At 35.0% G+C, this 26,160-nt stretch overlaps 3 protein-coding genes across 5 annotated transcripts in view; 2 read left to right on the plus strand and 1 right to left on the minus strand.

Annotated features, from left to right (window-relative positions):
- Positions 1-10,754, minus strand: part of LOC113113988 (E3 ubiquitin-protein ligase RNF130-like) — a 40,162-nt gene extending 29,408 nt beyond the window's left edge. For all 3 annotated transcript variants that reach the window (XM_026280639.1, XM_026280640.1, XM_026280638.1), the window contains exons 1-2: positions 10,594-10,754; positions 9,827-10,244 (exon numbers count right to left, since the gene is read on the minus strand). In XM_026280639.1, coding sequence (XP_026136424.1) covers positions 9,827-10,100 — 274 coding nt within the window. In that variant the 5' untranslated portion in view covers positions 10,101-10,244; positions 10,594-10,754. The remainder of the gene's footprint in view (positions 1-9,826; positions 10,245-10,593) is intronic.
- Positions 10,755-14,394: 3,640 nt separating this feature from the next.
- LOC113113989 (proteinase-activated receptor 4-like) lies at positions 14,395-17,904 on the plus strand. The gene is made up of 2 exons (XM_026280642.1): positions 14,395-14,701; positions 16,109-17,904. Exons 1-2 carry the CDS (start codon positions 14,602-14,604, stop codon positions 17,104-17,106), a joined length of 1,098 nt encoding a protein of 365 aa, XP_026136427.1. The 5' UTR covers positions 14,395-14,601; the 3' UTR covers positions 17,107-17,904.
- A 5,808-nt stretch (positions 17,905-23,712) lies between these two features.
- Positions 23,713-25,637, plus strand: LOC113113990 (leukocyte cell-derived chemotaxin-2-like). The gene is made up of 5 exons (XM_026280643.1): positions 23,713-23,825; positions 24,194-24,226; positions 24,320-24,410; positions 24,998-25,149; positions 25,343-25,637. The coding sequence occupies exons 1-5, from the start codon at positions 23,786-23,788 to the stop codon at positions 25,507-25,509; spliced, it is 483 nt and encodes a 160-aa protein (XP_026136428.1). The 5' UTR covers positions 23,713-23,785; the 3' UTR covers positions 25,510-25,637.
- The last annotated feature ends 523 nt before the right edge of the window (positions 25,638-26,160 follow it).

The following is a 26,160-nucleotide window of genomic DNA, read 5'->3' on the forward strand; positions in this document are numbered from 1 at the left end:
TAGAAGACAGATAATCATGGCCTCAAAGTCACATAGTGATGGCTGGCTTCCCTTTGAGAAGAACGTTGAAAATACAGTTCAGGGTAAGCTGTGCAGCGCCAAGCTGTCACACACATCGACAACAAATATAATCCGCTATCATCTAAAATGTGTACATAAAATATTTGGCGATAACAGAGCGGAACTCAGACGAGCATTGAATCACTTGTCGTAAACTTAAATGCAACGCAGGCAGAACCGAGAAGATGACAAAGCTGTTCGCTGAAATGGTGGTGAAAGATTTGCTGCCCATTAGTTTCAGGGACAGAGAAGGCTTACTTGTCCAGTGGTGTCTGGCTGTTCCTGCAACATCTGTTCCAGCGGAGCTAATTTATTCCGCTAAATGTGAACAGGCTGCGCACTCGGCTCTCATCTGAGCACGTAGAGCGCCTTATCTTTTTGAATAGACATTTGAATTTTTCATCGGTCGTGGTAAATATAATATCCATTTTTTTTTTATAATTTTTATTTTAGTTTTGAGTTTTAGCCATAGTTAAAATATCTAGTGAAAGTGAAGTGAAGTGAAAGTGAAAGTGAAAGTGAAGGCTATTGATCTAGGCTATTGGTCTCTGTTTTATACCTTATAATAGTTGTTTGGTTAACTTTTTTCTTATCTTTTAAAAACTAAGTTTCACCGCTGGATCAAATATGCTGCTAAAGTTATACTGGAAGATAATGTTTTGTTAAAAATAAATGCAGTTGAATAAAGTAGCAAAAAAAGAAAAAGTATCTTTGTGTGTTAATTTTTAAATCACAGACAAATAATGAAATGGTCTTTATAAAATAAAAATGCACTGGATATATTTGTAGCCTATTAAACATATTCGTAGAGATGACGAAAATTATTTGTTTGTAATAGTTTTTATCTTAAATATATTTTAAATCTCATTCAATTATTTAGCAATAATCAGTGATTTCCATGCTGTTAAATAATATTTAAATAATATTTTGGTTGATCAGAAAGTGCAAATTGAATACAAAATATTAATTAAATATTATAATACTACATAGGAAATAACGATAGTGACACTAATGTGAATTTATTGTACTTTCGTGTTTGTAAAGCGCAATCCGAGTTACACTTTCGGTCAAGTTCACATCTGCATCGGCGATTTTTTTTTTTTTTTTTTCAGATAAAAGTTGCAAGAGCTAGTCTATATCTGATTAGTTAACATAAACAATTATGCTGAAATAGCTGCATATCAGAGATTCGTTTCATGCTCATATAAGCAATGCCCGATAATGATATTGCTCTTAAATGTTTTATTTTTTCTATTATTATTGTTAATTTCTTATTAATGATGTTATAATAATGCAGCCGAGCTTTTTTTTCTTCATATTTGTGGGCATAATTCAATTAATATGGCTTTGAAAACGCGAGTTAATGCACTCATCCAAACGGGATCCTGTTCTGAGGCTTTGCCTTTAATGCATCATTACTACCTCACTCAACCATGCAGCTGCAAAATAAACTTATGATGACATGAACATTAATATCAGAACACGATTCTTATGGAACTGTTATCAGCCATTCTGGACATGACCCATATTTTCAGAGCCAGTAACACTGGTTCAGAGGCTGGTCAAGAAATCTGGCACTAGGTCATTTCTGCCAATCATAAGCTAGGACGAACAGATTGTTTGCAAATCAAATCGGGAACTTGTCCAATAGCTAGTTGGTTTTTCACAAATTAAATGCAGTGCCGGAGGACATGTGCTTCCTAGAAACCCGTCTCCATTAATTCTAATCAGATGATGTGGAGCATGTGAGTTAATCAATGTAAGTTTTAAACCGAATTGATCCCGTGTATCTGACCCCAGTCTGCTTGTCATCACCAGGCAGCGTGGACACATCAGCATTAATTATTATTGGTGCATACTTCTAAAACTAAGCTACATTACATACAGTCAAGTCAACAACTCAGCCATAAACTAAACAATTCATGTTGGAAAACAAACATAAAGCTGCCATTTGATATCACTGCTATTTTGATATCTGATCTTCCTGAACTTCAAGAAAAAATTTAATACCATGATGTGTCATGATCTATACCAGGGTTCGTCAACAAAAGGTCTGACAAAAGGGGTTACACTTAAAATATGCATTGAATTACAATGCAATTTTATATTAATTTTGGTTAAGATCACTTATTTTAAATACAATTAATATAATGACGCTAAAACAATGATTAAAATAATTATTCTTATATATATATATATATATACCTTAAATTATGCCTTTGCATATGTGAACAGCTTGGTCTGACTCTGAATATATAATGACTAAACAGTCTACATGTATGAAAAATAACATCTACATGGAAAAAATAGATGAACCAACTCACAATTACAAAGCTACACTTTGAAAAAACTGGAATATCGTACATTCCTATTCATAGCAACCTTGCACTACTAATTTAGTTAGACTTTTAAGACTCTGAAAAAAAAATCTAAAACTGATACTTCTCAACAAGAAATAAAACTGTTTCAGACATAAAACAAAATCATAAAGTGTGTGCAGAACACATCTGCTGCCTTAGACAGCATTCGTTTTTATCTTTGTTTTTCTAGCTCTAACATTGTCCGCATAACCGTGACAGGCACGTGCAAGCTTAGGAATGATAGATACCATCAGCAGAAGCAACAAAATCCTACCATCAGACCACCTGCACTACAACCAGACAAACGTCACAATAACCCATATCTCAGTGAGGTATCTCTCATCTCTCCCTGTGGGAGCCAGAAAGATACAACCTGGTTTTTCAAACCTGAGCAGCTGAAATCTGTTTGTATGCTGTATCTGAAACAGAATGTGATATTTGCATCACAGAAAGAACAATTTTAAGGTTAATCTACTTAATCACTTCAATATTACATAAATCATACATTTAATTCCAGGAAAAGCTTTGAGACAGATGCAGAGTCATTCAGCCACAGCTGAAGATATGTAGGTCAACCCTCCTGACAGAAGTGCACATGAGAACTGTTGACGATGACAAGGCACATCACATCTACTGTATTTAAATCTGACTATCTGGGTGCTAAGAGGTGAAGTTTGCAGCAGAAATACATGCTAGCAGACAAGTGTGTGTGTGTGTGTGTGTGTGTGTGACTCTACAATTGTCATAGTCGTGAAAATAAAGAAATCTCTTTGAATGAGAAGGTGTGTCCAAATTTTGGTCTGTACTGTGTATATAACTAGTGGATCACTAGTACAAACTAGGTTCAGACACGACACTAATTTGATCCTCTGCGGCTTGTCTCCTAACATTGTGCTCATCTCAAAAATTACGACCTCACATTCACCGAAACAGAGGAAAATCATGGGTATTAAGAAAAACACAGGCAGCCAATTTGCTTCCTCAACGGTGCTGGCCCTCTCCAACCTCACTTCCTATGACAACAACACCACTGCAATCGATGTCCCAACATTACTCTAGCTCACATTTCCTGCCTGGATCAATTAGAAGCATATGGCACGTCACATGGTTCCTGACCGTTCTTTCATCAGTTTCTTTTAACAAATGGATTTTTCTGTTCTTATTTGGGTAATAGCAAATCAATGAACTGTTTACACGTCACATGAGACTTAAAAAAAACCTCTCACACTGCAACCTGCAGATGTTAACTTCAACTGATTTAACCCATAAAAACAAAACAATTGTTTTGTTGGTATAAACTAACATATTTAAGTAGATTTTTTTCTATTTAATTGAGTTACCATATTGTTCCTGCACTTTAAAGAAATGGTTCATATGTTTATATAAAGATCTGCCATCCAGAATAAAGGTGAGTTGTGTGGATTATTGTGTATGCTTCATGCTTCATGTCTGTTTGGGGGCTTTGCTGGATTGGCTTTATTGGACACTTTACCTCTACACATTGGCAGGTGATTTTCTGTCTCACTACCCATTAGTTAAGTGAGGTTTGTTATGTTGCCAGACCTCTAATGATAGGAGCATCTGGTGAGGAAACTGAGAGAAGAAGAAAATGGTGAGTCACAAGACCTGCACTCCCTGCCTTCTCTCTCTTTTTGTGCTCACCACCTTGTTTAGACTGATGAGCCACTGGTAAGCTATCTGAGGGGCAGGAGAAGAGATAAACAGAGGTCAGTCGAATACATTGAGGTCTCCTGAAGAAATATAATCTTGATGCAGTCAAACAGGAAGCAGTGAGCTGCTTGTTTTTTCTGTATAAGACAGGCTCACTTAGGCTTATAGTGACTTAATAGTTTTTCAAAGGCAAATATGGCACAATCTTATGTTTTTGTTTAGTGCTGGAGCTCAAACTATATTGGTGATTGACAGTTATCAAGGTTCAGCAACTGCTTTCAAAAACCTATTCTATTATGGCTTGTAAGTGAAATAAAAATGTAAACAAGGATGAGCTGATCTATATTAGCCAATATTTTGGTTGCACTTTATTTTACAGTACGTGTACTTCCATGTACTTATAGTGTACTTACAGTGTATTTATCTAAGAAAGTTCTGGTAATACAAGGTAACTACATGGGGTAGGGTTAGGTTTAGGGGTAGGTTCAGGGTTAGTACCTAGTTATTACATAGTTATTGTAATTACTATAATAAGTACATAGTATGTACATGAGAAACAGGACTGTAAAATAAAGTGCTACCAATATTTTTCTTCAACCGGTGATATGTCAAATTCTGAATGTACTTGAATTTTTTATGTGCAGCCTGCATGTTTACGGCTGTTTGTATTTAGAAGTATAAATGTCAAACTTGCGATATGACCAGTTTTAAAAATAACTACTGTAATTATGTCGACACTATGGCTGCAGATAGTGTGTAGTAACAGGAAAAAATTCTACTAAATGTACAAAAATTACGGAAACCCCAAAGGTTCAAATACAAATCGGAGTATGCTTGATGTAACATGGATGGCGGCAGACAGATGGTTTATGCGTTAATAGTAAATAAGAAAAAAAAAATGAAGAATAAGAACTTTCTCAAAAAAATAGCACATAAGCTTTTACTATTACTATCATTATTACAGTCAAACTAAAATCCACCAAACAATATTTCCTTCTTACGGTGCATATGAGTTATACATTGACAAAGACTTTTGAATCATTGCTATTTGTTAATTTGTTTTTTTATTAAAGATTACAAGGGCACGAAATATTAACAGAAATATTGATGCGCACAGATGAGTCATTTACAATAAATATTTAATAAAATACAAACATTTTCAATTTTGATTCATCCTGATTTCAATTTTCTGTTTTTAAAATTTCATATAAACTGAACTATTACTATTATAACTATTAACATATACTATTTTCTGACATGTAATTAGTATTACCGCAGTCCCTACTGAGAAGAATCATGACCAGTTTAATCCATGTTATTTAACACTCCAAAAGACTTTGACAGAAACAAGACAAGCCCAAACCCATGCATCTTCCTCTTTAAATGTATGCAGCTGAGAGCAATAACATCCCAAACATTCCTTCCTTTGAGGGAAAATTCTTGGTCAGCTGATCAGTAGTACTAAGCCACTCAGGAATGATTATGCTATAGTGAAATCACAAATGCAGCCATCCTCAGAGTGAGAGAGAGAGAAAGCATCCAAACCTGAAAGTGATTAAAGTAACAGAGGAAGTGGGTGTTACTGCTTTATGTCAGAACTCTGCTCTCTTTTTACACAATCTTCTGCTAAGAATCATTACTTTGCCTCAGATCCAATTGAGATGGCAATAAAAAAGCAGAATCATTTGTGGAAGTTTAGCTTTAGATTTGGTGTGCACACTTACTTTTAAATGATGGAAAGTCTTCTTCAGATATAGGGCAACTCAAACCTGTTCTAAAGTCTCAAGTCAACAGCGCAATGTATTTATTTTTTTGTTATTTAAAAGAACGCGTTAGTAGAAAATGCACCTCTGGGCGAGTCCCCAATGCGTATTCACTTTGCTTATTACACAAAAGGACAGCTCGCAAGCAAGCACAGCAAGATTAAAAATTTAAAAGATTATTATTGTGTTCAGTACATGAATATAAAAATGCCTACATGTAATAATGGATAACCAATGTATGTCTCAGAATTAGGCTACCTATTTGTTAGCGCACAAGCAGTTCCGTTTCATCTCTGGATACGCATTCTGTCTTTGCGTTTCCAAATTCTGCCGTAACTCATTAGGAGAATAGGGACAACCTGTTTAGAACACGAGTCTGAGCACGCCAACCGTTTTCCCATCGTTAAACTTGCAAAAATGGATTCTGACACGCCATGAGTGCACTGTTTTTTTTTGGGAGCAGTAACTTTCCTCACTTCAAACGGGGGAATGGATGTGCTAATGTCCTTGAGAGAATTTTTCCCATTAAATATAGAGCCCTGTGTCCCTGTTCCAGCTCCTGGCTGGATCAGGATTAATGACCTCCACTGGGTTCACTGACATAATGACCAGTAGGTCAGACAACTGCCTCAGGTCAATTCAACACACTCAGTTGACTAGAACAGCATGTAAGCTAAAACTGGTACAATGAGGAATGGACACGCGACAGAAAACTGCCCTGTTGAGCTCATCAAAAACAAGCCTTAAAAACAGAACACAAAATCTGTGATCAGCAGTATGGATTGCAATGGATGATTGACAAATTCATCTTCCTTAGTCTTACCACAATGGCACTGAACCAAGTCAAAGTACCCAGCACCTTAAAAAGCATTCTAATGGTCCTATAAATATTGATTAATAATTGATTTACAGAGAATCTCAGTCTCAAGGATTTCTGGTGATTTCTGAGCATCCTGTAACCTGAACAAGCAGAGTATAAAAGAACAAATGGGAAAGAGAGGGAGAGAGAAATATACATCCGAACCCTGGAAGACGACACCAGCCAACCTAAGAATGATTATAGATACTTCACTTCCCTTGAGCCATTCAATACATACAAGAGGATCTAGGAAAAAATAAATGATTCAGCAAAATTTTGAATAACAAGTGCAGCTAATTTAGATTAATATGCCTAAATGTGTCATCTTAAAAAGAAATAGGAGAGATTGATAAAGACAGCCACAGACAGCAGCCACGGCAAAGCAAAGAGCAACTTTGGCCTTAAAGAGCATGGATGGTACTGGTATTATTAAACAAGTTTGCAAAGCAATTGACCTGTCGGTAAGCCCCTCCCCTCTAAAGCAGATGAACCAATGGCAGTCAAGTATCCATTGCACGTGGTGTGGAACTCTGACATCTTCAGGTTTCATTGCCATTGAGAAACATTGGAAGATGCAAAACTTTCATCTGAAGTTGTCATACTCTCATTAGGTTACAATTATAATCGGTTCAAGCACAACATTAATGTCATCTTGCCAGCTAAAGTTAAAGTTAATGAGACAATGCTATTACAAACCTAAACAGCGAACTGTTCTCACATCATGTACAGTGTAAGTCAAAAACACATAAACAAAGGTCTAGATTTCAGTGCCCCTCCATATTAAACTGGTTAAATGTACACTAATTTAACTACATGAACATTGTTGATCCTGCATGTTGTCATTGGCAATTGTGACAACCATAACCTGAAACTTCTCCCGTTGTATTGTGATCTGTAAACTAAACCATAAATCAATGTGACAATTTATCACAATATTTCCAGCCACAAGACGTTGGGTTGAGAACCGAAAACCAGTTCTCATTCAGAACTGGTTTATGTTGTTTTGAAAAGAACCGGAAACCATGAGCAATGTCTATGTTTCAGTTCCGAAAACAGTTCTGGTGCGACACGTGACCAAGCGCTGTGAGCAGCCTCGCGCCGGTGTTCTGACGATTCAGCATTTCCTGTTAAGGATGTCACAAACCAAATAACAGATACACTGCCATTCTTACCATTATTTTTTAATAGTTGTTAAATGATTTCAATGGAACCAGAACTATTAGGCAGAACTGGAACCGGAAAATATTTAACGATTCCAAAGCATACTCTGGCAGAAAGTTTCAATATTTATTTTAAACACACAAAAGATCTGAATTCATACTTACACTGTGGCTGTTTACCACTTTAGCTTACCGGAGCAGCAGTACCTCCAGACATCTTGGGGTAGCGCATCCCAGACTACAGATGTTTAAAGGAAATTAAATTGTAATTCACATCGAAGAAGAAATACGAGCGTAATGGTTGACCAACAACAAATCAGAGATGCACCAGCATCTTTTGTTTATGGAGATGAGAACTAAAAAAACTGCACCAGGTATTTTGTTGTTGTAGCTATACAGATATCATGATGCATTTTTATAGGATTGTCTAGCAATATATTGATTAACGCAGAAAACGCTGTATTCGTGATATTATTGTATCATGAGCCATGTATCGGGATTCATTTTGTATCGTGAGATACCCTGCGATACCCACCCCTACTGTAAACCCTTGCTTCGAGGAAGGAGCATTATGTAAGGAATGGCATTACTATAATTACAAACAAAGCAAGCCAGACTTCTGTCCTTTATCACATACGTCACTGACTTTTCAGAGCACACAGTGGAGTGGCCTCTTCAGGGGAGGTTATGTAAGTATATAGTACGAAAGGTGTACAGTTTTGTTTACTGAATCATTTCAAGATAATCAGCCAAAGGACTGACTATCCACAAGGTCTCATACACAGAAAGCAACTGTCAGTATCAAGGGTAAGAAAAATGCAGAAACTCCACTGAACGACCAGCAGACTTTTTCTGAAGCTTTCTCAATATCAGTTTTCTCCTTTGTTTGTGCACAACAGAGGAAATGACACGGCAGTCCTGTTAAGATGTCAAATATCACAGGAAGTTTCTAATCTGCAAACCCACACTTTACTAAAATGACTTTCAAAGATGATCTCTTCAAAAAAGCAAGACGGATTTTCACATATTTTCAACTGTGACAATAAAAACAAACCATAAAATGTATTAGGTTCACTATGTAGACAAAAACACAGTATCAACATCCATTGTGGACAAAGTCTTTTGTAAGGTTTCTAGCTCAAACTGGTCATTAGCTAGTAATGTACTGGCCCAAGGTTACCTAACATATTTCATGCTTAAGACAGTTTAGCTGGTCTCTCAGCCTAATCAGTCAGGTTCCACAATTTTCTAGAATGTGTGGTTTTAAGTTCAACCAGCTGAAGACCAGGGCTCCATTTCCCAAAAGCATCACAAGTTTAAAGGGGTGTTTTTTTGCGATTTAACTTTTTCACTTTGTTAATTAGTATAATGTTGCTGTTTTAGTATAAAAAGCAACAACTGAACTATTCCTCTCCTGTGTCTCTCCACATCACCGTAATTCCATTTTGGAGAATATGAACTGAACACAAACTGTGTATGCTATACTGTGTCAGCCGTGCCACAAGGATATGTTTTCTGCTTGTATTTACACTTTGATTTGAAAGAAAACAGTGCATCAATGCAGCGTGGCTGACACAGAAAAGGGTAAGCTGCCTGCGTTCAGCTCATATTCTCCAGAATGGAGCTACAGTGATGTGGAGAGACACAGAGGAGAGGAATTGTTGAATAAAGTCATTATTTTTGTTTTATTTGTGTACAAAAAGTGTTCTCGTCTCTTCATAACGTTACGGTTGAACCACTGATGGCAGATGGACTAATCTGATGATACTTTCTTGACCTTGACAGTGTATTTTACTTAACACTCACAAGCCTCCCAGTTTTCCGTTTTCCAAAGATGGGAGTATTATAATTGTTACTATTAACTCTGATAAGTGAAGAGCTGTAAAGAAAATATTTGTATTATATATATATATATATATATATATAGACACACACACACACACACACACTCACCCCCATTAACGGCAGCAGGTGCGATCACGATCCCCTTCGCCTCTGTTTTGGGGGAATTCTGCCCGTAGCGCCCGTCATTCTTCGTAAATATCTGTTGAGGATTGCCTTTATGGTCCAGAACGGTGGCGTTGACCGTGGCGCTATAATAATCCTCCTTGTTCACCATAGTTTTGTCGGCACCGATAGACAGCGTACACCTGGGCGAGACGAAGGCGAGGAGGAAGGCAAGAAGGCAGCTGCTGCATGACGCCGGCGCGGCCAATCTCTTCAGCATCTTCAGCAAGGTCTTCACCGAACAAAGTAACCCGACTCTGCGAATCTTTCAACGGTCAGCGCTCTGTCTCAAGAGCCCTCATGTAAACATACTGTCCTCCTTTCAAGCCACAACGTTCATATGAAGAGCCATGCGTCGCTTCCCCTAACAGACAGAAAGAAGGAATGGGTAACGTTAGATAGATTTCTCCACGTTACTGACTTTGCGATGACAACAAAATGAGTGTATTTCACCAGGGAGGCTTGGGTTCATATAATGTTCCCCGTTTGGTTGTATTAAATGCGGTTAGCTTGTCTAACGTTACAGGTCATTTAACTAGTACATAGGCTTTTAACGACTGTTAAATGTAATCATCTGTATCTGTTCTGCTGTTAGGGCAGCTTTGTTCAAGCAACCAGCCCTTACAACCAATTGCTATGCAACAAAAACACCTTTCCTCACGAGGTGAGATTTTGATTTACTTAAAAAAAAAGGTTCTGACGTGATATCTTACCTGTTCGGTCACTTCCACCTGTATTATTTACAGTCAGACACTCTCTTTGTTGGGGTATTTCACAGCCCGTGGCTTGTTCGGCCATAGACAGACCGATGCTGTTCTGCTCGCCTTTTTTCGTCCTCGCAACACTGAGCCGTACTCGAGTGCGCATGCGCGACGCAGCGCGTCTCTCTGTGAGATCAGATCAGTGGGCGGGAAAGACAGGGCCACATCACCATCATTTCAGTGCGTGTATACTGGCCCTTAATAATCACTCATCTACTACCAGTCGTACCATTTAATGTGAAGAGTCTACAAGTTAACAAGTAATTGTTTATGTATTTAATGTGTATTAGAGGTTTTGAAGGCTATTTTATAAATATTTTCTGTATTGCTAGTGATCAGAGCTGATTAATTCCAGTTTGCTCATCTGAAAGATCAGATGATGTTTATGAGAAGCATGTAAAGCAGAGTACAGTACTGATGACGCCATAATGCACCTTCCAAATTAAACGGTAAATTTAACGTTGTTCTGTTTAGGGTTTCGAGCTTTTTGAAAATCTTAAGTCAAATTGTGCCTTGTTTGTAAACCAATCCACAGTAAAATGAAAATAAAGTTCATGCACTATTCCCTAATATTGGCATCAGAACAAAAGTTGCCGTTTTGGCAGACTACCTTGAATATAAGCTGATTTTAGACAGGACAAAGCTGAGTTCTGAAACTTACAGGATGTTTTTATTACACAATGACCTCTTATGCCAAAAGTTTTTTTTTTAGTTCAAGACCCCATTAAATAAGTGACAGTAGGCCTAACAATTTACAATAAGGTTTGTCAACATTGTCTATACATTATCTAAATTAACAATATTGCTTTCAGATTTTTTAATCAGTAAAAATGCAATTGTTCATTGTTAATTGATGTTCAAAGTGCATTTGAACTTTGAAGTAACAACTTCAAAAAAGTAGTAGTACCCTAAATGTAAGAAATTAACCAAATGAACAGTACAGTAAAGTTAGTACCCTCTAACTTTAACACTCACTATTCTAATTCTATTCTTTAAAAAATCTAACTACCTTTCTAATCTTTTTGTATTCTATTTTCTTTTCATTTATTATGCAATTGTATATGTATGTGTGTGTGTATGTGTAAAGACCTCTAACTAGCTTGCTCTATTCTTTTATTTTTTTATTCTATCTGTTTTCTTTTTATTTATTATATTAGTTAAAATCCCATGCTACGTGTACTGTGTTAACCTAACTGAGACTTGTTATAGCACTTATATATCATTGCTCTTTTTGTTGTTTTTGATTGCTTCCACTGTCTTCATCTGTAAGTCGCTTTGGATAAAAGCGTCTGCTAAATGAATAAATGTAAATGTAAATGTTTTACATTTTTAAGTCATTTTGGATAAAATCATCTTCTAAATGAATAAAGGTAGCCTAAAAGTTAACTAATTTAGTTAAGTCATGTTTAATGTATCATTATTGTAAAGTGTTACCCAAGTAAATAATTGATTTACATTATTAAATTGTGTAACTTGTTAATTGTTTGTTATCATGCATATTGTTTCATTTGGTTATCTAAGAAAACTGCACACACTCTTTTACCTGGGAACAATTTGTGATTAAATGGGTTAAATCATATTTATGTTGCCTGCAGAACATTTGCCACACCTGGCTGCATTTGTATAGCCAATTAGTATGAAGGTGCACTGGACAACAAATCACAGTCTATGATGAGCTTTTTTTATTTAATTTTTTCTAACAGTCTAACAAACAAATCCTTACTTTTTCTTGACAATCATCAGCAGTAGATAAAAGAATCCAATATCATATTATTTCCAACCTCATTGTCCATAATTTTACCTTTAAACAATTACCTCTAACTACCTCTTTAAGCAAATCTCTTGCATTGGCCTATAATAGCAGATATCAGTTTGTACTTAAACCATATCAACAACTCTTCAGATACTGTATCTGGCTCTCTCTAGTGGAGGCTATAAAGTCCTACATTACAATAATTTATATTATTATAATATTATACTCTAAAAATGCTGGGTTGAAAACAACCCAATTATTATGTTTAACCCAGCATGCTGGGTTGCATTTCTATGGTTTAAAATTATTACACTGCTAGCCCAAAATGAACCCAATTTGAGCAAGGCATTAAATTTACAAAGCTTGTTCATCTTAAAAACACTTTTACACACAAAGAATAACTATCAAAAGGTAAACATTTATTAAAAACAAGACAAAACAAGTCATTAACAGCTAAAGAGTTTATAAATAAAGCATTGAACATTTGTTGAATATATCTTAAGATCGAATTTGACATTTTTTGGCAAACTTTATAAATTGTATAAGAAATATGCAAAAACACTATTATACAGTAAGTTCTTTACAAACTATACTGGCATGACAGTACACAAATAACTCACAACATCAACACTGATATTATAACATTTAACAGACGTGTGTGTGTGTGTGTGTGTGTGAGTGTGTGTGTGTGTGTGAAAGAATGTGAGCATGTGTATGTATTACTTATTGTCTTTTGTTGTTATGGACGAGTCTTACAGATTTCTTGCCATGTGTTTCTTGCATCTCACCATGTGGTGTTTGAAAAAAAAAATATCTGTGCTTGTGTGTAAAAAACAAACTGACAATTTATATATTTGTAATTGTATATACGTTGTTGTGATTTATTGTGGCTAGAACAATAACGCTCTGACATCAAACAAGGACTCCGTAACAAAGACAGAAACAACCCAGGTATTTAAAGACAGGTGCAAACGATGTAAGTGGAAAAAGCTGAAAACAATGAACAGTGACGATAAGGGGAAGTGAGACCTCATGTGGAGACCCAGGGATACACAGACCAGACACTGTGAAAAGATTTACTTTAAAGCTCAATGATTAACTTTAGTTATTTACAAAAGTTTATTTGAAATTAAAACATGTATGAAATATTGAATATTTACTTTCAAGATTAGTTTCATCTTGGATTCTTTATCCTGGAGCAAAACTTATTTTATTTCAATCAATCAATCAATCACCTTTATTTATATAGTGCTTTAAACAAAATACATTGCGTCAAAGCACTGAACAACATTCATTTGGAAAACTGTGTCTCAATAATGCAAAATGATAGTTAAAGGCAGTTCATCATTGAATTCAGGTAATATTTATTTATTTATTTTTTATTATAGGACATTATTATTAAGTAAAAACAAAACAAAACTCAAATGTTAAATGGAACAAAGTGCTATTATTCACCTTCTTTTTATTTTTTTTAATTTTTTTAAATATCATCACGCGAAACCGACATTTTTTTCCCCATAGCACACGTTTCATTTCCTTCAGATCCTATCTCTTCCTGTTTGCTATACAGATGTGGTTATGTGACATTCCAGAATGTTATTACTGTGTTACATTCAGCACTGTACAATAATTAAAATATAAATGCAGGTATAAGTTACAAACTATATATAAAATCAGTAGGCTACTCATAAACATTGCATTATCCAGTCTCTCTCCAAATCGTTTGGCTCTATAATGCCAAAACTAATCACTTGCAATATTCACCTAGCTAGCAACATTAAAGTTTTCAGTTGTTTTTATCATTATAAGTTTTAAATGATTATTATCGTTTCAAACGACTTGAGCTATAGGCCAACCCATATGCTAGCCTAAAAACAGCAGAGAAATAGCCTATGAGGCGGCGACTTCTGTCTCAAATCTTCACAGATTTGAAAGGAACAGCCAAGAGACACTCGTTGATTGGTCTAAACTTACGAGGGGGTGGGGTTAGAAACCACACCAGTCAAAACTATTAAAACACTTTTTTTTTGCTTAACCTTTCTGTACCAGGAGACAAACGCTAAGCGAATAGAGGAACCGTGTATGAAGACGCGGTGGACCTGTACTTCTACAACCTGAAAATAGCACACCGTTAGAAACGAATCAGTAGCCTAGACCAAGATTTCACCTTTAAACCACAAAACTTATTTGAAAGAGATTTCAGCAACATGACATTTTTTGTAATTCCTCGGTTGACTTTTCTCTGTCTCCTCATTTTTCTGAACGTCTCTTCAGCTTCAGAGGTGAAAAGCTCAAACTCCAGTATCAGTAAGTCTTTGATTCTCATTATATTAAAAACTGTACACACACTGATTTAATTGTCTTTTATTACCTGTATGGAATGTTCTTCTTTTTGTTAAAAAACATTAGAATAAGTTACGTACAGTATCAACGTAAGCACCGTTATAACAGTTCGAATGTGTAAGAAGTGCACTGAGCTGTAGCCTAACATGCTCAGACATGAGATTCGGTCTAAAATAGTCTGTCTACATTTGTTCATTTTGCGGCACCAATGACAGCAGGATACAGGGGAGTGAGTTTTAGACCTTAAAATAAATAATTCTTCAGAAAGTAGACTGGGTGACCCATGGATGGAAATTATTTCATCATTACATCATTACTCACCCTCAAGTCATATGGAGGCCATTACACTACATAACGGACAGAAGAAGAAGAAGAAGAAAAAAAAAAATACACAAAGATTCGACATTTTGATTCCGTAGCCTATGAGATAAAAAGTAGAAATTATGTCATAATTAAAATTAAGTCATAATTAAGAGTGAAAATGTTGAGATAATGTGATAAAAAGCCATTGAGCAAAGAAAATTGTAATATTATGATTTGATATAAAAAGTCAAAATTATAATTAATAAGAATAATTAATTGAATGAGGCATTGATTAAATATTGATAAGACAGTTGAAAAGTTGACTGAATTTAATTATTTAACACAAACAGCCATTATTAATAATTAATTTCTTTAATAATTATTTTATTTTGTCATAACTTCTTGTCATTTATCAATTTATAGGATGTCATCAACTTTTAATCTAAAAATGATGACATCATTTTTACTTTTGTCAAAATTATTACTTTTTTATCTCATTATATTATTATATTATCATAATTAAGATTAGGCAAAGCTTTTTTTTTTCTTTTTCTGTGTGTATTGGAAATGGGCTTCAATGCACATAAATTCAAACTTGAATGACTTGTGTAGAACACAGTAAATGATTGTCTCATATGCATCTATTTAAAAAAGGTTTAAAAGCTCACTGATACTCCAGAAGGAAAAACCATGCATTAAGAGCCTGAACAAAATGGAGATGTGTACATTTTTCCTTATTTTACAAAATAAGTTCAATTTACCCTGATCTTCAAATTCAAAAAGTTTTCACCCATGGTTCTTAATGCATGGTTTTTCCTTCTGGAGCATCAGTGAGCATTTGAACCTTCTGTAATAATTGCATACGACCCATATGAGCATATGAGCAAACGTTCAGGTAGCTATTAATATAAGGCTATTAAGAATCAAGTGGATGTACACTTTTGAATGGGGTCATTTTTCATAAATTCAACTATTATTTTCTCTTGTTGACTGTATGTAAACATCTTTTATGATATAAAAGATATAAGATGTGACTAAAACGGACAAATCTGTCTTTCCTTCACTTAGAGCTGCGAAGCATGCCTCTGTATAACGGCACACTTCAAGAAAAGGATAAGGAGCAGATCCAGAGCTACAACTTTACACTAGTGGTTCCTCTTGTCTGCCTCTTCGCCTTTTTCATTGGGCTTCCGTCAAATTTGTTGGCTCTCTGGGTGCTGCTCTTCCGAACCAAGAAACTCCCATCCACCATTTTGCTGATAAACCTCACCTTCTGCGATCTTCTGCTACTGCTGGTGCTCCCCTTCCGTATTGTGTACCACTTCAAGGGCAACAACTGGACATTTGGAGAACCATTCTGTCGAGTTGTGATTGGGCTCCTCTATGGAAACATGTACGGCTCCGTGGTTTGTCTGGCACTGATCGCCGTGGATCGCTACATAGCTCTCGTTCACCCTTTTGGTGCCAAGATGCTACGAAGTAAAAAGAATTCTGTCTGTATGAGTGTTTTGGTTTGGATCGTGATTATAGCTGCTGCTGTGCCCTTATTAGTCTCACAACAGTCCTATACGATAATCGACCCTCCTATAACAACCTGCCATGATGCACTACCTAGAGAACAGCAAGAAAAGTACTTCCTGCCGTACTTTGCTGTTCTCTTCTCCTTATGCTTTCTGCTTCCGCTGCTGGTTGTACTAGTTTGCTATTCTGCGGTGTTACACACACTTATTGCTGAAAGGGAGCGTTTCGCACATGCGATAAGAGTGACTGTGCTGATGTTAATTGTTTTTGTGGTTTGCTTATTGCCTAGTAACATTCTCATGCTTTTGCATTATTCCAGTTCAGCTTTTGACCTATATGTTCCATACCAGATCGCTTTGTCTTTTAGCACCTTTAACAGCTGCTTCGATCCTTTCATCTTTTATTATGTGTCTAAGGATTTCAGACAGAGGTTATGGGAGGCTCTCAGATGTTCTGGGTCTGATTCAGAGTCCTCCTCAGAATCGAGGACAAAGGTAACCTTACTATCAAAGATGAGCAAGACTGAAGGAGCAGTCGGATCATGAGTTTAGCACGACAGGAATGCAAATCAGAAGACATTAGGTTATGTAAGTCAAAAATTCTAGGGCGTACTGAATAATTACTATAGATGACTGTCTGTCTATCTGTCCACCCACCTGTCATTCTGCCTATCTGTGTGTATAACTTGAAATTAGTTTCATTTGCACAGGAAAAACTGATATGAGGAGATATTATTTCATTGTTCTGTTTATTTCCTTTAGTCATTAGTGATGCAGGAGACAGGAAATAGTTATATTTAAAAACATTTAAAAAGGAAAGGCAATATGCACCAGTTGTTATGCTTCAAGGCTTTCCTTCATGAAGCCCACTGCAGGTTGGCATCTGAAATTCTGAATGCACTGAATGCTATTTGTAAAGATACACAATATGGCTCAGCATTTTCACACTGCCACAAACAGTCATGTAGTTAATGTAGTGATCTAACAAATCCCAAACAATTCTTTGTTTGTATATTATATTATATTATATTATATTATATTATTATATTATATTATATTATATTATATTATATTATATTATTATATTATATTATATTATCAGTAAACTGTAATGAAGGATGTCTATTACTTTAGAAAAAATGTGGAAGATACACTGAATAAAAAATTATAAATGCAACACTTTTGTTTTAGCCCCCATTTTTCATGAGCTGAACTCAAAGATCTAAGACTTTTTCTATATGTACACAAAATACCTATTTCTCTCAAATATTGTTCGCAGATCTGTCTAAATCTTTGTTAGTGAGCAAAGATTTAGACAAATTTGTGAAGAAGATTTGAGAGAAATAGGCCTTTTGTGTACATAGAAAAAGTCTCTGTCATTAGAGTTCAGCTCATGAAAAATGGGGACAAAAACAAAAGTGTTGCGTTTAGAATTTTGTTCAGTGTATAATTGCATTTTAATTTAACTGTAAATTAAAAACCGAAGGCATTTAATGAATTCTAACAGTGAAAGGTCAAATGTAATGGACATTTCAGCCATGTAATATACAATGTGACAGTGCAGCTATGGTGTAGTATTAACCATTAATTAGCAAATGGTAGACTAAAATGCCTTTTGTGAGCATGTCCTTGCAAATACAGCAGCATCTATATCTTTGTGTAGCTCTGTGTGCTTCCTGTGCTAAACCACAAACATACCTGCAACCATATCTTAACTGTCATGTCAAGAAGTTATGATTCCATTTTTCGTGTTGTTAATTCCTAACATTAATTATGTACATGACTAAAATTATTTGTACTAACAACACAATTTTTTGTTTTTTAATTAATGTAGCTTCTGAAATGATAATTCTGAACTTTGTACTCCTTTTAGTGGACATTACCGACCTCTAGTGGAGACATTTAAAACCTTGATCTGGTGACAGAGTGCACATGGCCCAGAATTCCTAGCAACAGCCCTGTTCCAAAGATTCACAAAAGTCTTTTGTCCAATTATGGCTCAGTGTAATGCTCTTTTATCTCCTTTAGTGCAATACTGTATGTTGTACTGTATATATAAATATTTCAAATGAAAACTTGTCTTTGTATGCTTAAACATTATCAGTCTCAGAAAGAAGTGAGTTCACCTTCACAGACCTCATGTATAACAAAATGCAATTAAAAGTAAAAGTACACATAAAAGCAAAATGGAAAAGAAGCACATATATATATATATATATATATATATATATATATATATATATATATATATATATATATATATATATATATATATATATATGTTCATACACAGTTTGAGTAGCAAGATTGTGTTCAGTTTCAACTATTTCTTTCATTTCATGGGATAAGAATAAGAAGCACTTCTTCCGTTTAGTGTCTTTCATTCCAACATACGAAAAAAATTCTGGAATCTGCATCTGAAATAGCATGTATTTACACAGTTTATGTATCTCATAGGGAACATGGATGCATTCAAACTGCAGATACAGATGTATAAAAAGGCCTCAAGGTTTGTTTTTAACATAAAACGTTGAGAACTGGTTTTGAAATAATCTAAAACATGAAAAAAATAGTGGAAATGTGAAATCAAAACCGCCAGTAGGTGAAAGCAAGTGAATGTTAATGAGTGAATCATTGAGATTCAACCGATTCATTCAAACGGCTGATTCATTCAGAAACAAAGCATTTGACTGTGTTAATGAGTGAATCACTGAATCATTTATGCAACCGATTCGTTAAAAAAGCTGATCCATTGCTAAGAGTCCTGTGATCTGTTTGAAACTATTTTTGGTGGCAAAATTGAGCAAATACAATAATATTATGTCTAAAATTTATGCAATGTATTGCTTTACTGAACTTGCATAAAATTATTATTTAATGTGTTCATGCATCTGCAGAACAAGAATACTCTTTATGTGATATAGATTAAGTTAACTTGGCCTACATAAATAACAGGATTTTTTTGTTTTAATATACTAATAAATCAATGTGCATATGCACTCTGTGTGGTTGGTGATATTTGGTGGCGCATCATTACAACAACACTTAACCATATTATCGCAGACGATGCTCTATCACACACCAATGACTCAACTTGAGTGTGGAATGAAATTATTCACGATTGTGTGCGGTACGCACTTGTTTGCACGTGAGCAAAGATGTTTTTATGAGTTTAACTTGCAAAAGCCAGACCACTGATTCGTCAAAACTGCTTTCCTTTAGTCTGGGTTCTTCTGACTATTTTGTAGCAAGTAAGTATTTTTAATCCTTTTATTCCACATATCTTAAAATGGTATAGATATATTGTTGATATATTCTGTATCTGGATGAGCAATACAGCTCATGAATTTGTGACCATTTAATATACTTATGTGGATAATTTCAAATTTACTTTGGAAGTGAATGTTCTACTTGACATGTCGGTGACAAAAATGAATGTAGGCTACATAACAACTTTATTACAAAACATACAAATTGTAACACTCTTCTGCTTGCCTCTAGTTTACATCCTACCTTTTTTTGAAAAAGAGACTTACCAAGAGTCAGATTTAAAGATTTCAGAAAATTTGAATGTAGAAAATGGATATTAGCCTGATTGGATGATTAAGACGACACCAATTTCTCTCTCTGTAATGCTAAAAATGTGATGATATCCTAATGGTATCATTGTTTGTTAGTGATAGGGTTAGGTTACAAAAGTGTGCATTATTATATCCATGAACACACACAAAAGAATATGTATGTCTGATTTGTAAGAGCACAAACATGCCCTAGATTGACCCACAACAACAAACAGCCCTTTGATTTCATTCTTCCTCTTGGTTTGTTATTGAATGTCTCCATGTTCACTTTGTCCCGTCTCTGTTGACAACAGCAGAAACAGAAAAGGAGAAACATGAAATAACTGTTCTGTGCTGTGGTTTATTTGCAATCAGACTGCAATAATTCAACGGTTTATTTTTTTAATTCCTACATTAGCTTCTTTAATGATACATTACAGCCTTTAGACATGCTCCACAAACTCTTACTTGTCACTGAAATGTATAATGACATTCCTAATAAAAGTCGATTTTTTTTCACTTGGATTCCCATATTCAGTGGTTCAGCATCAAGTGTTGTAATTTTATAGTTGATTGATTTAAGGAAAACACAAGGGCAGGCTTGATTTGCTTTTTGCCAACATTCATTGGTAAACTGGAATGTCCCCACCTGCATGCACTCTGTCAAAGGTTTAAGACTGATAAAGTAGCACCAGTGCCAGATTAAGACCTCACTGGGCCCTGGGGCTATGACTTACTGAAGGGCCCCCATCATAATAATTATGTGTGTGTGTATGATAAATAAGAATTACCATCAGCCATCAGAATTGCTGGATGCATTGAAATTTCTTGTTACCAATTTCAATGTCACAATAAAATACTAGCCCAAGTAAAACCAAGCTTACTGAACACAAGTAAACAGCAACTAATTATAATAGAACAAAGATACAAATGAAATCAACCTACTTTAAAAACTTAATTTAAAAAATAAATAAAAATAATTATTATAAAAATAAGAAATATTACATTGTATAAAGTAAATGTACAGAACAATAATTAAACTAACCTAACATCAAAACAATAATTAAACTAACCTAAAATCTGTGTGGACGATTGCACTCAATGTGCTGTTTTTTTTTTTGTATCTGCACAGAGTACGCATATGCATTGAAGAGCTACTCAAGACGAGCATTTGAGATTAAAAAAGGTATTATATTTTATTATAGAAATGGATGATCCATTCTGGTATCATGTTGAACGCTTTGAAGCTGCACTGAAGCTGCAATTTGGACTTTCCACCCACTGAACCCCACTGAAGTCCACTATAAAGAGAAAAACCCTGGAATGTTTTCCTCAAAAACCTTAATTTCTTTTCAAATGAAGAAAGAAAGACAATAAATAAAGGTGAGGAAATTATGAGGAAATTAATTTAGAAGTGAATCAATCCTTTAAGTCTGCATGCATTTATTTGATCGAATAAAAACAGCCCAGTCCCATTATTAAGCAGACCGAATGCTCTCAGGTACATCCTGAATGACAGAAACAGAGAGAGGCACTGAAGAGAGAGACATTTATTACATTGTATTTTATATATATATATATATATATATATATATATATATATATATATATATATATATATATATATATATATATATATATATATATATATAATATTTGCCACAAGATGCTTTTATTTCTGTTAACGGTATGCTCCTTGACTGGTGTCACCTGCACTAATTTCCACAGTAGAGCATGTTATTAAATTGAGACTCTTATGTGTAAGGCTTGAACATTGCCTTCCTTGCTTTCTAATACTAAATTAGGCATTACAGGCATGATCAAATAAAAATGACATCCATAATTTTCTGAAGACATTCAGTTTCCTTCAAAAAAATACAGTGATATAAAAACACCCGCACCGGGGTTTCGACTGTGAAAGGTGCAGTGACCATGATTATTCAATGAAGTCAAAGCCTTTTGTAAAAACTATTTGTGGCGGTGAGTTTTAATATTGTGGCAGGCCGCCACAAATAAATCAATGTATGGGAAACACAATGAAACTTACCTGCTTGAACTCTTTTAGTTGATCTTTTGATGTCACCACGTCTCAGTGCTTTATGAAGAGATCGAGATACGCACCTTTTGGATAGTGCATTTAGAACCTGGTTGACTGGGTACTCGATACCACCGGTACTTAAAAAAACCTGGTACCGTAACATTTTCTGTTTTTTAGACTTGGTACCAAAGTACCGGGTCTTCTGACAACACTAGTTGGAAAGAGTTCAAATACACAGAAATGTCGAATTGACCTCAGGGATTTTTCTGAAGAACAGCTGGCAGTATCACTAAACGACAACAACAACAAAAAGTGTGGATCATTCAGCTAACAACACAGTATTAACTCTATATATTGAACGGGGTCATGTTTATAAAGTCAACTATTATTTTATCTTGTGGACAATATATTTTATGTGAGATATCTGATTCAGGCTTGTACTAAATAAGAAATAAGATGCATTTTGTATAATCCCTCTTTTGTTATTTTTTTTACATTTTGTAGATTCTGCAAGGTGTATGTAAAATGTTGACCTTATGTGTGTGTGTGTATAAACAGTATGTGTGTGTATGTTTGCATGCATGTGTATATATGGCAATAACATTTTTATCCAAATGTAATTATTATAATTTGTTTAGAGACAGTAAAAAGGAGGGAACTGTCTTTAAGCTGTGGAGTCAGATGGAGGCTTCACATTTACTTAAAAAGCAGCATTGCAGAGGACTTACAACTAGAACCAACTCAAGCACTCAAGCAATGGTGACACACATTAATAATAACTTTCCCTGTGATATAAACATTTCCCTGTGGTAATTATTCAGATTATTCTCATTCTCATTGTGTAGCACTGGTTTAAATGGATTGTTCACCCAAAAAGGAAAATTCTGTCATTAATTACTCACCCTCATGTTGTTCTATACCTGTATGACCTCTGTTCATCTTCGGAACACAACTTAAGATATTTTTGAAGAATTCCGAGAGCTCTCTGACCCTTCAGCATGTCTGCGTGATGCAGCTGACACAGAAAAGCATGCACTGTTTATGTTCAGTGCGTGGATATTCTCCAAAATGTAACCAGGGTGAAATCAGGGAGACAAATTGTTGAATAAAGTCATTACTTTTTGTACAGAAAGTATTCTCGTAGCTTCATAAAATTCAGCCCCTCCTAGCCCTATTGTTAATTCAGCCATGAGTAGCACTATACTACATGTATCTGTACTAAAAATGTATACAAAAAATGTATAGTTGTGTATAAGTTAGTGTTTTTAATTTTGTAACACCACATTTAGTCGCACATTGTAGAATAACCGACAAAGTCCAACAAAACAATATCCAATGAGAAAAATCCAATGAGGTCATAATAGAATGATTGTAAGATTTTGGTTTGCATTGTATGTTTTGTACTGGGTTAATTTCAATGCAATAACATGTTTACATTTGAGACTAGTCTGTTGTTCCCCTTTCTGGCTGTTAAGCAATGCCATTGTGTTTGGATTGTGTGCATGAATGTTGAAAGCAGAATTTCCACATGATCCCAGACAACATATAAAAACTCAGTTAAATGTTCCTACCAGACTGAGGACGGCAGCAGAGAAGACAGCATCTGAAAACAAATGCTTACAGGACCATGAAACTTTACATCCTTTTCAGTTTTCTGCTTTTGGCAGGTAAGAAATGACAATTAAGTTTAATCGGCTTTAGCTTTCAACTAGAAAACGTTCTTTAAACGGGAAAAAAATGTCTACAGCACAAATAAAGCATGTTGTAATTTTACCTCGAATCTATTTAAGGATGAATTAAATGCTTGACATTTTCTCACAAACAAGAGTAAGTATTTAGATTAGTTTTAATTTGCTAAATTTGACTGGTGTTTTATGGTGTCAATAAAAAAAAAAAACATTGCGAAAAGAGTAAACATGTTAAGTAAATATCATGTATTATAGTAAATTGCAAAGACAGTTAAACAACAACAACAACGACAAAAAAAAAAAACTAATTATGCAAATTAAAGTCTCAATGTGTGTGTCTTTTTCAGTGATTTGCAGCTGTCTTGTTGATGCTAGTCAAGGTATGAAATATAAATAAAGAAGAAGACAAACAGGCAGACATATAAAGACAGACAGAGCATAAAGTAACACAGAAAATGATTTTCATTTCACAGTGAAACTTGGCCCCCTCTGCAATGGCAACTCAAAGAACCGTATAAGAGGATGTGATGGAAAGTACGGCTGTGGATACTATGGAGCCAGCCGGTAAAGTGTGTGTGTGTTTTTTCTACTCCTTCTGACTCCCTTTATATAGAGCAAACAAATCTCAAACAAATTTAGTTTTCTCTGACCTCTCCTCATAGTTCTTCCCAGAAGTCATTGATGACACATTTAGTGGAGGCTGTGTTATGAAACTGATAACATTCTTTTGTTTTTAGTGTGTTACCAGAGACTTGACACTACAGCCCAATGTTACCAAACATCTTCTGTGCCATATATACTACAACATACTAATCAAATCCATCATCATTTACACACCCTCATTTACTTTTAAATCCATATCTTCATTTTTTTTGGAAACATAAGGTATTTCCCAAAGAGACCAGGCTGTATTATTATTTTTTTTTTTTCATACACTGGAAATTTATGTGTACTAACATTATTATTCACTGAAAAACTTACACAGGACACACAAGAAACAAATAATATTTGATGACACAATTCAGATCTAACTTGATGCATCCTGTTTGATTGTACATTCAAGATTTGGTAAGGTTTTGATCACGTTGAGTAAATGATGACAGAATATTAATTTTGTGGTGAATTATTCTTTACGTGTGTTTGTGCTGCAGAGACGGTGGAAAACGGAAACATCAGGGTGTTGACATTGTGTGTGCTGACGGAGCCACGGTTTATGCTCCATTTAATGTGAAGCTGAATGGCAAAGCTGCTCCCTACAAAAAGAACAATGCTATAAATGATGGCATTAACTTGAGTGGAGAAGGTTTGTATTTACATCTGTTAAATGTTCTAAAGGCATTAATAGCAATGCAGCAAAACTCAATTTTATTGACTTTCATGTTTGCTTGCTTGATAAAATACTACTAGCAATATAGGACATGTGGAAAAAGATTTTATACATCAAAGTCATAATCTCACAGTAATCTTCTATCTCCCAACGTTGATTTGTTTGGCAGGTCTCTGCTTCAAGCTGTTTTATGTTAAGCCAATCAAATACTCTGGGACCCTCAGGAAAGGGCAGAAGATCGGAACTATGCTCCCCATGCAGAAAGTTTATCCTGGCATCACTTCCCACCTTCACTTTCAAATGTGTGACAAATCAGATCCCACCAAGTACTTCTGATGCTGATGGAGCTGATCGCCTCCTGCAAACAAGTTCAGAATCTTGTGGCATTTATATCAGCTTTCTTTCTTTATTCTGGTGCCCTGCACTTTGCAATCTAACAATAAAGTTTTGAAGACTATTATATCCTCAAGTGTTACAGTGTGGTAAATTGTACCATCATAGCATATATAAAAAAAAAAAAAATCTTGTTTTTTCTGGACTTATTCACAAAGAGATTCAAAACAGTGTCTGCTCTATGCTACACATTGATAATTAGTAAGCAAAGTCAAAGAGAATCATATGACATTTGAATCTGTAGTGTGGCTGTGTGCTCTAATGAATGTTCATGTTTAGTTTAAGCCAACCTGCTTTTATTTTTTGCTTCCTTTTGTGTGCCGCTCTGACATCTTTTCATGGTTCTTGGTAGCAACTATTACTGTAAATGTAGTGCATTTAGTTGTCGGGGAAATATTTTTATAGTCTCTGAGAACATGGTGAAGCATTGCTATTTGAGTGCATGTACATCTCCCATCTAAAAGGAGATGTGGTCAAAACATGGTTCCTCAGGATTAATTCTATACATCTAGTCATCAAGTCTAGTCATCAAGTCTTTTTTGTTATCATGGCATCATATAAATTAAGGTTCCATTACAGCAGCATGTTTACATA

The sequence above is a fragment of the Carassius auratus genome, chromosome 14 (assembly GCF_003368295.1).
Source record: "Carassius auratus strain Wakin chromosome 14, ASM336829v1, whole genome shotgun sequence".
Classification (NCBI taxonomy): domain Eukaryota; kingdom Metazoa; phylum Chordata; class Actinopteri; order Cypriniformes; family Cyprinidae; genus Carassius; species Carassius auratus.